Source organism: Arvicanthis niloticus, chromosome 4 (assembly GCF_011762505.2).
Source record: "Arvicanthis niloticus isolate mArvNil1 chromosome 4, mArvNil1.pat.X, whole genome shotgun sequence".
Lineage (NCBI taxonomy): Eukaryota > Metazoa > Chordata > Mammalia > Rodentia > Muridae > Arvicanthis > Arvicanthis niloticus.
The window spans coordinates 75,438,835-75,454,138 of NC_047661.1; the positions used below are offsets into that span (position 1 = coordinate 75,438,835).

At 46.1% G+C, this 15,304-nt stretch overlaps 1 protein-coding gene and 1 long non-coding RNA gene across 12 annotated transcripts in view; one reads left to right on the forward strand and one right to left on the reverse strand.

Moving 5' to 3' along the window:
• LOC143442062 (uncharacterized) overlaps window positions 1–8,088 on the forward strand; it is a 41,225-nt gene extending 33,137 nt beyond the window's left edge. For 5 of the 11 annotated variants that reach the window (XR_013109963.1, XR_013109969.1, XR_013109970.1 and 2 more), the window contains 3 exons: window positions 5,988–6,113; window positions 6,744–6,846; window positions 7,950–8,086. Coding sequence is in view for 3 of the 11 variants with exons in the window: in XM_076932944.1 (XP_076789059.1) it covers window positions 1,927–2,073 (147 nt within the window). In the remaining 8 variants the exon portion in view is untranslated. Of the gene's footprint in view, window positions 1–1,521; window positions 1,896–1,926; window positions 2,167–5,987; window positions 6,115–6,743; window positions 6,847–7,949 lie in introns of those variants that run through there. The other 6 variants (XR_013109964.1, XR_013109966.1, XR_013109965.1 and 3 more) reach the window with 6 other exon arrangements.
• LOC143442064 (uncharacterized) lies at window positions 6,888–15,304 on the reverse strand. The gene is made up of 4 exons (XR_013109972.1): window positions 12,159–15,304; window positions 10,012–10,117; window positions 9,733–9,861; window positions 6,888–8,339 (listed from the first exon to the last, which is right to left on the reverse strand). It is a non-coding gene; the product is annotated as an uncharacterized LOC143442064 (long non-coding RNA).

Here is a 15,304-nt window from a genome sequence, read left to right on the forward strand (position 1 = left end):
TTTCAAGACGGGGTTTCTCTGTGTAGCCCTGGCTGTCATTCTGTAGACCAGGCTGGCCTTGAACTCACAGAGACTCACTTGCCTCTCTGCCTCCTGAGTGCTGGAGTAAGGGTGGGCACCACCAAACCCAAGGATGCTTTTTTCTTTTTAAAGATTGATCTTTATTTATGTGTCTGTGTCTGTGTGTGTATGTGCATGTAAGTGCTCTCTCCCTAGGAGGCCACATGAAGGTGTTGGGTCCCCTGGAACTAGAGTTACAGGCCACCGTGAGGCTCTTTGTAGGTGCTGGGAACTAAACAAGTCCTCTGCAGAAATAGTATATGCTCTTAACCACTGACCCACCCTTCTAGCCTCAATATGGTTCTTAATATATTAGTAAATTGCTTCATAGAAGGTTGTACATTCTCATTTAAACTCTTACCACCGTGCATGGCTAAGTCCATTTTCCTGGTTGTCAAATTTGGTTTGAATGCTAAACTGGAGGTAAAAGATACTATTGTTTTATGATAAATCATGTGGTTATTATTATTGTTAAGGATGAGCACGTCCCTATTTTTATGATAATCTACTTGATTATTTTTGTATCACATTTTAGGACTATAGCTTAATTTTTTTCACTAAATCATTTGAATTCAGCAAACTATTATTATTATTTTCTTTCTTAAGGGAACAGTGTTAGCTGGAACCAGTATTGTGTGCCTGTGATTCTGAGGATCATGAGCTCAGATCATCCTTAGCTACAAAATGAGTTTGAGCCAGCTTGGGTTACATGAGAGTGACTTGTCTTAAAAACAAAACAAAGCAAACCCCCAAACCAACAACCAACCAATCCCCCCAAAAATCAAACAAACAAACAAACAAACAAACAAACGTTGGCATGCTTTTAAAGTAACATCCCCTTAGGAGCCTATTTTCAACATTCAAGTCTAGTTTTTAAAGCTTGTTGATTATGGAAAACATTAAGTTTCAGTTCTTCTTAGACATCTGACGTCTTCTGGGCCGTTAGAGATGTGTGCTCGCCCAGGGCAAGCTGTTCTTACCAAGCCATTAAAGGAAGCATGGAGATACATTGTCTGTAAAAATTATGTGGGGTGTGCTCAAGAATAGTAATAAAACAAGGAAAAAACCCTCAAAAAACAAAAAACAAATTTTTGGGAAACTGCATTTAGAGATAATTTGTCTGGATCATTTCAGGTAGTAATGTGAACAGACTTGGTTAAATGTGAAAAGATTTTTAAAAATTAAGTTTTTGAGGTGAAATTCACCCTTTAAAAGATTCCTATGTTTAAATTTTGGAAGGGACGTTGTTAATTTGGAAAGGGCCGGTGGACTACAGGTGCTTCTTATTTGGTTTTGAAGTTTTTGGTGCTTCTAGGACCTGGGGAGCATTTTACCGATTTTTTTCTTTTCCTTCCTCCCTCTTAATTAGTGCTGGTTTCTCTGAGGGGCGAGGCTTTCTCCAACAGCCACAAGCGGGGACCTGGGGCACTTTAGACTTTTTCTTTCTTCCCGGTTTTACAGGGCCCCTTGCCACCGCCTCCGTCTGTCACCGCGAGCATCCAAGCGCAGAAAGGAAATGCAAAGCGAGACAGCTGTACGGGAGGCTTCGCCTTCTAAAGAAGTTGACAGACAAATGGCACAGGGGTCCCTGCTCTTGCCAGCTGAGGGCTTAGCTTCCAGAAAGCGCCCCTCTAGGGGAACAAGCGAGGCAGTGTGGAGCTCCTGAAAGGCCTCATTGAGGCCACAGCCCGAGGGTCTTGTAGCTCATTGTCTGGTATGCGGCGCCCTTCCGAAATTGCTCTCCACAGTTCGGCACCCCCAATACCCCCAAATCTCAGAAATCATCCCCCGCCCTCCGTTACACTTGGTGCTTCGAATGAAATTCTCAAAAAGTATTTGCTTTTGTTTGTTTTTGTTTATCTTGAGCCTTTGGGGGGTCAGACGATGATTCCCACGCACACTGATGCTGCGCTTGTGAGAACTGATGTCCAGGCCCAGGCAGCAAGAAGCGCAGGAGTGGAGGGGAAGAAGGCACGCTTTAAACCATTTCTGCTGGTTCCTTGGTTTTCTTGAAGATTTGTCGTGAGAGATTTAAATCTACACTAAAGAACAGCTTTCCCTAAGATTTAAAGTTATTAAATTGGCATCAGTGAAGTTGCTGAACCATCCAGAGACTCTGAGCGCTCTCTTCCTAGGGAATACAACACAGTCATCTGATAAAGGCTGGGGAACCACAGTTACTCTCCGGTATTAATAGAGATTTTAGGATGCGTCAGACTTGAGAAACAATGTGGCCTGAGGCCCTGTGCTTTGAGGAGTTCAGATCCTGGGAATACACTGTGATTAACACTGTGCCTTAGGGTTCTCAACCTATGGGTCACAGGGATGACAGTTTCTGCAAGACCTCTAGATCCCAACGTGCATATCCTCTCTGTCCTCTAGTCTGTTTATCTTCTTGATCTCCTGTTCTCTCTCTCTCTGAACCTGGTCACTGAAGAATGGCCTCGGGGGTTGAGACACCCACCGCTCAGTAGCAAAATTACAGTTAAGTAGCATCGTAAATAATGTTATGGTTGGGGGTCACGGCAACATGAGGAGCTGTATTAAAGAGTTGCAGCATTAGGAGAACTGAGAACCACTGCCCTAAAGGGAGCTCCAAGTCTGGGAAGACTACCTCCTCCAGGTTATATAGAGAGACTCTGAAAGGAGAGCCAGCCAGTGGTGGTATTTGGCTGGTCTACTGTGGTTGAAGTTGCCTTGTGGCTGTTAGAGGAAAATTCAAGCAAGTATGAATGTATTATGACCTGGACCAGCAAGCCATTCTTCAGTGGCATGGTTCTGAGAGAGAGAGGATCAGGAGATCAGAAGCCTAGCGGACAGAGAAGATAGAATACTTGGGCTTGGGAGGTCTTGCACAAGCTGTCTTATGCCAAACGTGTTCCCAGTTTTAGAGAAGGAGTTTTGTTCTCTCTTCGTAAATCAAGGCCTCAGGGAAAGCCTCAGTTTGTCAGTCCAGTCCTCCACAGTGTTAAATGAGTAGCCACTACTCAGGGAGAGATCATTTGCCAGAGTAGCGGCAAGTATAGCAGATTTTCAAGAGAGTGTGGTCTGGACATTACAAAACTGGACATAACTGGATCTCTGCTCTATACTATTTGGGGTAATATGTAAAAAAAAATTCGCATCCTTCAATTTAAGTATAAAGAAGGCTTTAAATGAAACATATCAGATCAGAGTGTGTGTCTGGTGAGTGTCACTGTCAATCATTCTAGGCCGTGAATGAGGGACTCTGTCTACAGGTTCATTGCTGTGAAGAGACACCATGACCACGGCAACACTGTTTGTTTGTTTGTTTGTTTGTTTGTTTTTCAAGACAGCCTTTCTCTGTGTAGCTCTGGCTGTCCTGGAACTCCCTTGGCAGACCAGGCTAACTTTGAACTCAGAGATTCACCTGCCTCTGCCTCCTGAGTGCTGGAATTAAAGGCATTCCCCACCACTGCCTGGCTACCATGGCAACTGTTATAAAGGAAAGCATTTAATTTGATTGGTTTGCAGTTCAGAGGTTCAGTTGATTACTATCTTGGTAGAAAGCATTAGGGCCAGGTGCCGGAGTGGTAGTTGAGAGTTTTACATCTGGATCCATAGGCAGCAGAGAGACAGAGAGACAGAGAGACAGAGAGACAGAGAGACAGAGAGAGAGAGAGAGGCAGAGAGAGAGGCAGAGAGAGAGACAGAGAGACACCCAGGCCTGGCTTGAGCTTCTGAAACCACCGTGCCCATTCCCAGCGACACACTTCCTCCAACAAGGCCCTGTCTCAGTGTCACTCCCTGTGGGACCATGGGGACATTTTCCTTCAGACCACCACAGACACATCATGCTGAAAACAACTACTCTTCCTAATCACAACGAAAGCCACCAGTGCTAGGGATTCAGGGTGGAAACAGCAGAGCTCAAGTGTTCTGAGAGTTCTCAATTTGGGCTGTGTGTGTGTGTGTGTGTGTGTGTGTGCGTGTGCGTGTGTGTGCGCGCGTGTGTACGTGTGTGTGTGTGTGTGTGTGTGCGCGCGTGTGTGTGCGTGTGCATGTGTGTGTGCGCGCGTGTGTGCGCGTGTGTGCGTGTGCATATGTGTGTGTGCATGTGTGCGTGTGCATATGTGTGTGTGCGTGTGTGTGTGTGCGTGTGCGTGTGTGTACGTGTTCGTGTGTGCGTGTGCATATGTGTGTGTGTGTGCTTGAGAGCATGCACTCATGCACAGGCTTGTGTGGAGCCTAGAGAGGCCAGGATCCCTTGGAATTGGAGTTACAGGAGTTTGTGAACAGGTCAGTGTGGGTGCTGGGTTCTGAACTCTGGTCCCCCGATAAAGCAGAAGGTGCTCTTAATAGCTGTTCCATCTCTCCAGCCCCAGGCTTTGAGCTTACTGAACAAGCATGTTAGGTCACTCCACCTTTGCAGATGAGTCCAGCTTGCTACAGCACTGACTTGTCCCCAGGGATGGGGACCCCTGCTATAAAGAACACAAGTTACTTCTCATAACTCTGCTGGTCTTAGACCTGGTCCCTTCCCACGTCCGTGGCCTCACAGGATTTCTGAGAACAAAAATGACACCTAACAAAGGGGAGAGGCATTTCTTTTAACCAAAAGGATACTTGTTCCAACACTAGGCTGTGAACTGGAGAGGCAGACCTGAGTGAGGGGGGTAGTGGGGGTGGGGTTTATCTTTGGCTTCCCTGTGGATTTATTTTGGTAATTGCTCTCGGGCTGATGGATGATGATGGTGATGATGGTGGTGATGATGATGAAGACAATGATGACAAGGGCACCCCACCCCCTGCTCCGGCCTACACACTGCCAGCAAGTCCCATGAAAAGAGAGTAGCAAGGGAGGATGAGACTCCAGAAATTTATAAATATTCTTAAATCAGGTGGACTTAAACTCATGGGCTATAGGGAACATGGGTATTGGATTTAAAAATCACTACCAGCCTCATTATACTGTAGAAATGGATTTTGGGAGAGGAGAAAAAGAAATGGGAGAATCCGTAGGTCTCAGCAGAAGATAGCTACAGGTGCTGAGGAGAGACAGGGGTCAAACAACTGTGTGATTCAAGACATGACTTGGGAACTAGTGTTGTCTGGAAGCACATCTTTTGTTAGTGTCAAACCTAAACTACTGAGAATAAGAAACAGCTGGAATTAAAAATAAAAGGTTATTAAAGCCATTACAAATGAAGGCAGAAATGGTCACTGTGGGATGGGCGCCCACAGCAAGCCTAGGGGCAGCTGGGAGCCCGAGGACTGTTGACTGGAAGGTTTAAGAGAAAGAAATGGACACTGCTTGCATCAAGTCCTCTTTCTTCTTGGCCAGTACTGAAGATTAAACTCAGGCCTTGTACATCCTGGGCAAGCAAAATCTACCCGATGTCAAGCTGAATCCCCAAACCTTTCTACTTTCTGAGTCAGAACCTTTCTAAGTTGCCCAGGTTGGGTTTGGACTTGCCTTCTTCTTGCCTTAACTTCCAGGGTAGCAGGGATTACAGAGCTGTGCCACCAGGACCCCTACTTACTTGTTTGTTTTGCTTTCTTTCTCCCTTTCTTCTTTCTTTCTTTCTTTCTTTCTTTCTTTCTTTCTTTCTTTCTTCCTTTCTTTCTTTCTTTCTTGTTTTTGAGGCAGGATTTCTCTGTGTAGCCCTGGCTGTCCTGGAACTCACTCTGTAGACCAGGCTGGCCTCAAACTCAGAAACTTGCCTGCCTCTGCCTCCGAGTGCTGGGACTAAAGGCGTGCGCCACCACCATCCTGCTAGATTATTACTTTTATGTGTTAAGTTTTTAAACCAAATGCTTAGTGTCCATGGAGGCCAGTAGAGAGCATCAGATCCCCTGAAACTGGAGTTATAGCCAGTTGTGAATCATCATGTGGGTGCCGAGAACTGAACCTGGGTCCTCTGCAAGACCAACAAGTTCTCTTAACCACAGACCTATCTCTCCAGCTCGCCCTCAGCCTCACTTTTGAGACTGACCTGGACCAGGAGCTCATGAATTTGCATAGGCTGGCCGGCAAACTCGAGAGCTGCCTGTATCTGTCTGCCTAGTCCTGGGATTACAGACGTGCACAGGTGAGCCTAGAGTTTTACCTGGGTTCTGGGGATCCGAACTTGTACTAACTGAGCCATCTCCTGAGCCCCTTTCAGTGTTTTTATTTTGAGACATGGTCTTGTTACATTGCCTAGACTGGTCTTAACTTGATTTCTTCCTGCTTCAGCTTCCCTAGTAGTTGGTACTGCAGGCCTATCCTTCCAGGCCTGGCTACCATTTTATTTAAATTGGTCTCCAAACTGATGGACAGTGGGGATATTTTTAGCATTTGAAAATATTTTAAAGAGAGAAAAGACACCATCTAAAGAAGAGAGAACTCCAGGCAGTGAGGAGTGTTTATCCGAGACCCCTGGCATTCTGTGATGAGGAACCTCTCTTCATTTGCCCAGGCTACAGAGTGAATATTTTATGGGGAGGGGGTGGGGTGTGCATGCAAACCTTTGAGTCTATGTGTAGAACTGAGGTGTGACTTAAGAGCTGTGCATGCCTCACAGGGATAGATTGAAGCTGGCCATGTCAGCCACTCCATCAGGAGAGGAAGCTGCCTTAGATGGGAAGACCACACAACCTTCAGCAGAAATGCATTCGCCCTTATGCCTGGACATCACTGTGTCAGAGCCAAAGTTGACCTGTTATCTCTGTTTCTGTAGGCAGCCTTGCCATAAAAAGAAACATAAATCATGGGGCTGGAGAAACACCTCAGCACTGGCTGCTCTTCCAAAGGACGCAGGTTCAAATCCCAACACCTACATGGTAACTATAATTCCATTTCCAGGGATCTGACACGCCCCCCCCCCCAAGACATATATGAAGGCAGAACACATCAATGTAAATTAAAAAAAAAATGAAGTATCTTAAAAACACACATATACATACAAAACAGATTTGAGAACACAAGCCCTTTGTCGGAGGACATCTCCCAGGAGTTTTCCCTTTTAATGTGTGTACATTATGTCCTCTCCCTGCTGCTGATGCAAGAACTGATTTTAGATGCAGCCAGTTAGCAGTTGGGTAATCTTGGGTCCCATCGCCAAGTCATTCCCAGTTGGCTCAAGTGTTAGAGAGACGTAATGAGCCAATGGATGGGAAAGGACCCGTTTTATTTTACTTTTATGGAAAGCCTTGCCAGAACAGAATTTAGAAAGTCAAGTGCTATCGAACCAAAGATGGTAGGTGCAAACATAGCCTATTCTTTCCCAGAGTGTGGCTCCTGCGTCAGCCTTTCACTAAACATCCCTGAAAAGGGCTATCCTTTAGGGAATTCATATCATTATTTCTGTTTTTGAAAAAATGGTGTGTGTGTGTGTGTGTGTGTGTGTGTGTGTGTGTATGTGTGTGTATGTGTGTGTGTGCATGTATTTGGAAGCCAGAGGTGCTGTTTTTCAGTCACTGTCCACCTTGTCAAATGAGACAGTGAGTTTCATTGACCTAGAGCTTGCAGAATGGGCTGGGCCAGGCTGGCCAGTGAGCTCCCGGGCATCTACCCACTTCATCGGTTTCTGCCTCCCCAGTATGCCAAGCATTTAACAACCGAGCTGTCTCCTTCACCAGATTTCTGTATATTATACAGCTCTTCATGGCGGGCAAACAGACCTTAACAAGAGCCACATCTAATTGGACCTCCCAGCAAACCTTCCACAAGGCCCATTTTATTCTCTTGTAAGACAACGGAGATCAGTATGAGAGACCAAGTCTCAGGGGAGACAAACATAGGTAGCAGAGGCCACAGATCCATCATGTCTAGAACCTAGATGCCCCCACTGATAAGGTCATGCTCCCACTACTGGAACCATAGTAACAGGCTGAGAACACATTGAAGTCACATAATTTCCCACGTCTTATGTCTCCATTCCCAGTAGAGCCTGTGTTACTGCCCAGCTTCGAGAGCGCACATCCAGTGCACAGCCCGGAGAAGACCAAAAGCCTGGTGTGGTGAATGCATATTGCTTTCACACCATTATAAAGTTGAAAAAAATATAAACCTGGCTGTCGCGTCTGATAAGCCTGGCTGTTGGTAGCTCGGAACCGCTTCTCTTCAGTTCTGCCAAAGTGAGAGCCAACCTCCCTGCCCTCAGCCTGCTCTGGCTTGGAATTTCAAGTCTGTTCTCCAGTTGTCCTTTAAGACACATGGCATTTCTGAGATGCTCACATGTGTCTGTTACTTCAGCACTCGGGAGGAAGAGCAGGGAAGGTCATGAGTCCAGGAGCTTCAGACCAGCCTTGGGGTTGGAGGGGACACACAGCATCTGCAAGATGGAAGCTGTATGAGGACATGAGTAATTTTTTTTTTTTTTTGAGTGTCACAGGGCAACTTTATGAGTAATTTTTTTTTAATGAGGAAGAAGATTTAGGAATTGAGAATTGTCCAATGTCAAACAACCACTAAGAAACAGTGCTCCCAGTGGGAGCACAGCCTTCCAGACAGCGGAGCTTCTGCTAATACACTTGGTTTTAATGTGCTGTGTGATTCTTCTTCTTAAAGGAGGCAGAATGGTTAACTCCTCGCAGGCACTCACTGAACCCACTTCCTGAACACCTGTCTGAGGTGCTCTCTGTGTAGTTGGGAGAAAGGAAATAGACAAATAACAACACTCAAGGGTAGGGATGAATGTCTTTCCTTTCAGGGACATTTTCCCCTCCGTGTATGTGGTACTGGGGATGGAGCCAGGGCCCTGTGTGTGCTAGCCATTGACCTGCACATCCCCCCATACTTCCTAAGTTGATTTTGAGACAGGTTATCACTATGTTGCTCAGACTGACTTCAAACTTGGGATTCTCCTGCCTTGTTTGACTTCCTAATTAGCTGCAATTATAAAGTGCATGGCTGGGCTTTTAATTTTTAAAAAAGTCACATTTATTTATTTATTTATTTATTTATTTATTTATTTATGTGTGTGCTTATGCTCACATGTGTACATAGAGGTGGCACATGATGGTTTTATGGAGGTCAGAGGACAGCTTCTAATGTTGGTTGTCTCCTGCCACCAATTTGGTAGTGAGAGCCTTTGCCCCTCGAGCCATCCCTCCAGCCTCTGATACCGTGCTGTGGTGGCAGCCTGACAGCAATGTTTACTCCAAAGTTATTGACCACACTAAATTTTATAAAAAGTGGGGAAAGAAGCCACATACGCTTATTCACACACACACACACACACACACACACACACACACACACACACACGTGTAATCTGCCCCCTCCCAGTGGAGAGCATCTCAGCTCTGCATTTCAACAGATAACTGGCATTTTCTTGGCACGTTAATCTGCAGGAAATTACAGGCTGTCATGCTGTAGCTCCTCCTCAGAGAGTGCCACGCAGAGTACAGTAGTGTACTATGCTGATGGCACTGCCCAGCACCCCAGTGGCTTTCTCCTTACCAGATACATTTACTAAAGCTTATTTCAGTATCATGTAGGAAGAGAAGAATTCATAGTGATTTACTTAAACAGCCATTCTCCACCTCCACCCAGCACTGAACCAGGGCTCTGCACATGCTAGCTGTAGCTCTTCCACCGAGCTATAGGCTCAGCCTATCAGTAACTTAAAAAATCAAATTACTTTGCTGTGGTCTTAGGGTAGTCCTGGCTGGTCTGCAATTCACTATGTAGACCAGGCTGGCCTAGAGCTTACAGAGACCTACCTGCCTTTGGGGTTTGGTCCACTCTTGTTTGATAGTAAAGGTGTTTGCTGTTCCCACTCTTTCCCAGGTGCTTATCGGTTTATTTATCCTTGTGGTTCTCCAGAGCAACATGAAACTTTAAGGCAGAGTCTAAAAGAGAAATGGGGCAAACTGATCAAAACTTAAACGGGGCATTGTGTAAAGGACATTAGATTTAGAATTTTACAACAACAGTAAGATGTCCCTTTTGAGATACCCATTGAGAAGTCTGGCCTTGGTCTCCATCTACCGGGAGCGTACCTTCCAGGAACCAGAACCAGGAGTCAGGCGCTGGCCTGGAAAACAGGTTGACCATGACGTGAGAACTCTCTTAGCATGTGCAAGATTCCGGATTTGATCCCCAGTGCTGAAATGAAAAAAAAAAAAAAAAAGGTATATTCTATTTTTAAGAGGTGAACAAACAAACAAACCCCACCCCAGAATTTATCATGTCAACTGCTTGTGGTTCTGTAGTGTTACTTAGTCATAACTTTGCGTAGCAGAACCCCAGGGCTTCTTCACTAGGCAGTAGTGAAGTTAAACCCATTAAGAAGCAGTCCCATGCAACTACCATTCTATCTTCTGTCCTCTGAATCTGGTTACTCTAGATACCTCATGGAAGTGGAATCACGAGTATCTGTCTTCTTGTGACTTGTGCATCTCACTTAATGATAGTTCATCTGTGCTGTAGCGTGCAGCAGGATTTCTCCCTCAAGTGTTCATATCACATTTTGTGTGGGTGTACATGTGGACACACATGTTCACCCATGTGGGTAGAGGTCAGAGGTCAACCTTGGGTGTTGCTCCTCATCAGCCATCCATCTCAGGGATCCTCAGCTAGGCCGGCTGGCAAATATCTGCCTTCTTGGGGTTGAGATTACAAGCATAAGACACTAAGCCTGCATTTTACATGAGTTCTGGGGACTGAACCCAGGTCCCCAGGCTTCTATGGTAAGAACTTTACCAAATGAGCCATCTCCCAGACCTGTCCCATACAGTATTTACATATCCGATTATCCCTGATCACTGAAATAACCCCCCTCTTCACCCGACCCCCTTTTCTTCTTGGTGTTTCGAGACAGGTTTTCTCTGTGTCCTGGAACTTGCTCTGTAGACCAGGCTGAGCTCAAACTCAGAAATCCACCTGCCTCTGCCTCCCAAGGGCTGGGATTAAAGGCATGCTCCACCACTGCCCAGCTGATTCTTCTCTTTTAAAAATTATTTATGGGCCAGGCAGTGGTGAGGCATGCCTTTAATCCCAGCCCTCGGGAGGCAGAGGCAGGCAGATTTCTGAGTTCGAGGCCAGCCTGGTCTACAGAGTGAGTTCCAGGACAGCCAGGACTACACAGAGAAACTTTGTCTAGAAAAACAAAACAACAACAACAACAACAACAACAACAACAACAACAAAAAAAAAAAAAAAAAAAGAAAGAAAGAAAGAAAGAAAGAAAGAAAGAAATTTATTTACTTGGGTGGGTACCTTGTCTACATGTATGCATGCTCACCACTTACATGTCTACTCTCCAAATCCAAAAGAAGGCATCAGACTGGAGTTACAGATAGTCGTGAGCTATCATGTGGGTGCTGGTTCTCCAGAAGAGCAGCCAGTATTCTTAACCATTAAACCATCTCCCCAGCCCCTGGTGATTCTCTTTTTAATTTTCAAGGGACTATCACATACTTTTCTTTGTTGTTACAAACAATGCACAAGGATCTAGTTTCTTGAGAATTTGTGGCTTCTTATGGGGGGTAGCTGTGAGCAGCCTCTGTGTGACTGCTTGTGATTGGGTTGGTTACACACACTCAGCCTGTGCTCTCATCTGTTTGTCCCTGGGGATATCATGTGCCATTAGTCAGCCAAACTCTGCCTATGAGTCAAGCCCTTGGCTGGTCCTTCAATTTTTCTGGCCATTAAAATAATTGTGAAGCCCTGGCTGATCTTGTAGCTCCTGGTTCCTAACGGAGCAGGAAGTGGGGAGTCAATAGTCTTTATCAATAATCCTGTTACTGCCTCTGCTCTGGACTGCAGATACCACCATGAGTTTAAGTGATGCTGGTGACCTTCACCAGCACGGGTCTCACTGCTGTGGTGGAGTGTATGGCGTGTCTGTCTTCTATGAATCATAACCCATGGTCAGCACCCCCACTCTGCCTCCTTAGGAGTCTCATGTATCCAGACCAGTCACAAATTGTATAAGTAGCTTAGGATGACCTTGAACTTCTGACCCTCCGGCTTCTTCCGCTTGAATGCTAGGATTACAATATAGGTTTGTATCACTATGCTGTTTTTATGTGGTGCTGGAGATGGGACCGAAGGTCTTACCCATGTTAGGCAAGCATTCTATCAACTAAGGTTCAGAGGAAACTGGAAGTTAAAAATCTTCATAGACTAATATGGTGGCACATACCTGTAATTTCAGGCAGGAATCAAAGGAAGCAGGAAGATCAAATCTGGGCAACTTATTGAGACTTTGTCTTAAAATGGGAAAATTAGTTCTCAGTTACAAATCAGACTCAGCCACCACTCAAGAGAACACAGATGGCTTTCCTGATCCTGTTATAGAAGGGCTTTCTCAAATCTCGTCCCCTGACTGCCAGGGTAACAACTAGAGTTAAGTCAGAGCATAATTCAGCAGGGAGGTGAGGAGGAACTAGCAAACACACAGCGTGTTCCATCAGGAGCCAGGGAGGTCCCCAAATCATCTAGATTTCTATGACATTGGGCCAGAAGACCACGTGAGGCGGCAAGGACAGCGAGCGGTGGTTCATTATGATGGAGCATTACGATGGAGCATCTAGAAGCCTGAAAAAGGGATGGCCTGCACTAGCCAAGTCGAAATGTCTGACCAGCAAGGCAGGAAGGGAAGATTCAAGGCTTAGAGAAGCAGGCTCTGGGAGTGTAGCTCACAGGTTGAAAGCTTGCCAAGAATGAGAGAGGCCCTGGGTTCAATCCTCAGGACTACAAAATAATGAAATAAAACAAAATTCAGGGGCTTCAACCAACCAAAGTGCCATACATGCCATTTTCATGTGGAGTTCCAGTAGAGGCCTGACTGTGCCTTGGCAGGCCTGCCTCAGTGACAGGTTAGCTCCTCTGAGCTGGTCTTCCATCATTTCTCCTGGTCACTTCAGAAGGTAGGGTCTCTTTGTGAGTCACCACAGAGGCCACTGACCCCTACACTTTCCTTGGTTGTTAGCTGCTTTCTGGTCAGGCTCAGACACTGAGGCAGGTCTGTACCATCAGCTACTCCATTGTGCTCGTGGGCACTGCTCCTGGCCAGGTGGCCCCTCCAGCTGCTCACTCTTCTTAGCTACCACCTGGGAATGCTGGGAATGCTTTCTCCACTGGACCTTCCCAGTGCTCTCTGAGTTTTGCTGTGATGGTTTGTATATGCTCAGTCCAGGGAGTGGCACTATTAGAAGGTGTGGCCCTGTTGGAGTAGGTGCGTCACTGCGGGTGTAGGCTTTAAGACCCTCATCCGAGCTGCCCAGAAGTGAGTATTCTACTATAATTCTTCAGATGAAGATGTAGAACTCTTAGCTCCTCCTGTACCATACCTGCCTGGATACTGCCATATTCCCACCTTGATGATAATTAACTGAACCTCCGAACCTGTAAGCCAGCCCCAATTAAATGTCCTTATAAGAGTTGCCTTGGTCATGGTGTCTGTTCACAGCAGTAAAACCCTAACTAAGACAGTTGCCTTTATCATTCTCTTTTATTTTATCTTACCAACAAACATCGAAAGAGCCTATTGGTGTTTGCAGTCTCCACCCAGAAGACTCCTCCAGTCTATTAGGTCTGTTTGCTGTCTGTTGAGTTACCACAGACAACAGTTTTATCAGTCATTCTACCCCTATGTGCCACGGGAACCTCTCTCCAGTCTCCAGTACCTCCTAGCCTACCTCAGCCTTACTAATTTTTCTCATGGTCCTTGCTTGCAGCTGCAGCTGGTCACAATGGCAACCAGTCCTGTTTTAGGTTTTAATGATGGTGACCTCCTACTTCCCCAAACCAGCTTTTTGTTTTACTGTGCACTGATGAGTAAGAAAGCACTTCCAGATCTTGGCGCTTCGGGTAACAAGCATTGTTAGTTCCTCAGGTCTTGTCCCAGAACTCACTCTGTAGACCAGGATGGCCTCTGTTTCCTGACTGCTGACTGTAAAGGTGTGCACCACCTCTGCCAGCTTCCTCAATCCTTTAGGCTTCGTTGGACCCTTAGTCTCTGTTTGGCTGTTCTGCTTTCAGCTGTGGGCGTCCAGGGCCTCTTCTATAACGTGGTCTCTCACTTAGGATGCTAGTTGAGGCTTCTTACATGCAGCTGGGTTTTAAGAGAGAGCAGAAATTGTAAGATCTCTTATGTTCTAGGGTCTGGAACTTCCACAATGGTGTGCTCCATTGTCCAAAGTAAGTCACGGGATAAACTCACAACAAGCAGCTGGTTCTTGAAAATGGGGAGAGCATCAAATCCACCTTGTAAAGGAGATCCACCAAGAGCCTTAGTTAATAACCTCTTGATAAATGAAATGGCACTTTAAGATACCTGTTGGTCATCTAGGTAGAGGTGCTGATAGGTGCTCCAGTATGAGGGAGAGTGAGCTCCCTGTCTCTGTATCAGGACTGTACGGGCTACATGCTGGCATTGCAGAGAGCTGCCCTTTGCCACTCCAGTTGATGGAAGCCGGGAAGAGACCAAGTCCACTTCTGCATCTGCACATAGAATCTAGTCCTTTCTGCTTGCTTCCCACCTCCACAGACGCTCGCTCAGCCTTAGCATGGGAGAGGAGAGTCCTTCCATTGCTCTGTCTTGCTGCCTGAAGGATTTGAGGAGGAAAGGGTTTTTGAGACGATTTTTAATTATGTCTTTTGGTGTGTCTGTGCACGGATATATGCGCATGAGCGCAGGTACTGATGGCGGTCAGAAGAGGGCATTCCATCTCCCGCAGCTGTAGTTACAGGTGGTTGTGAGCTGCCTGGGTGGAGGTGCTGGGCACTGAACTCAGGTCTTCTGCAAGAGCAGTAGGTACTCATTACCACTCTCTCCAGCACTTAGGAGAAAGGACCCTTTGTTCTCAGAGTTTTAATACCTTGAAGAATGAAAAGCAAGAATGAGATTAAGTAGAGTAATTCTGAGAGACAGGAGTGACTTCTGAGTTCTTCCAAGCCAGCGGGAGGATAAGGACTCAAGTTAAGGGGCCAGCAGCCACCACTGAGGCCATGCTGCAGACCCAGGCTCTGGGGCTACTTTTCTGAGTCCCTCTTCTTCATAAAGGTGCACCAGCCCTCGTGCTGATGGCACAGGGGAAGCTAGGAATCTGTAATCCTCTAGTCCAGGCATGGCTCGAATGTGCCACCTTCCTGCCTCAGCCTTCTAATGCCTGGCTGGGAGACTAAATTCTCCAACTGCTCCCTAGCCTAAATGGTTTTTCCACATTGGTTAACTCTCCAAAATCCCATTTTTAACCAGGCGCTATTAATTTTGACATTCTTCTCATCCTTGCTTCAAGCAAGGAGTTACAGTGTTGTTGGACTGGGGCACACATACAACTTCCT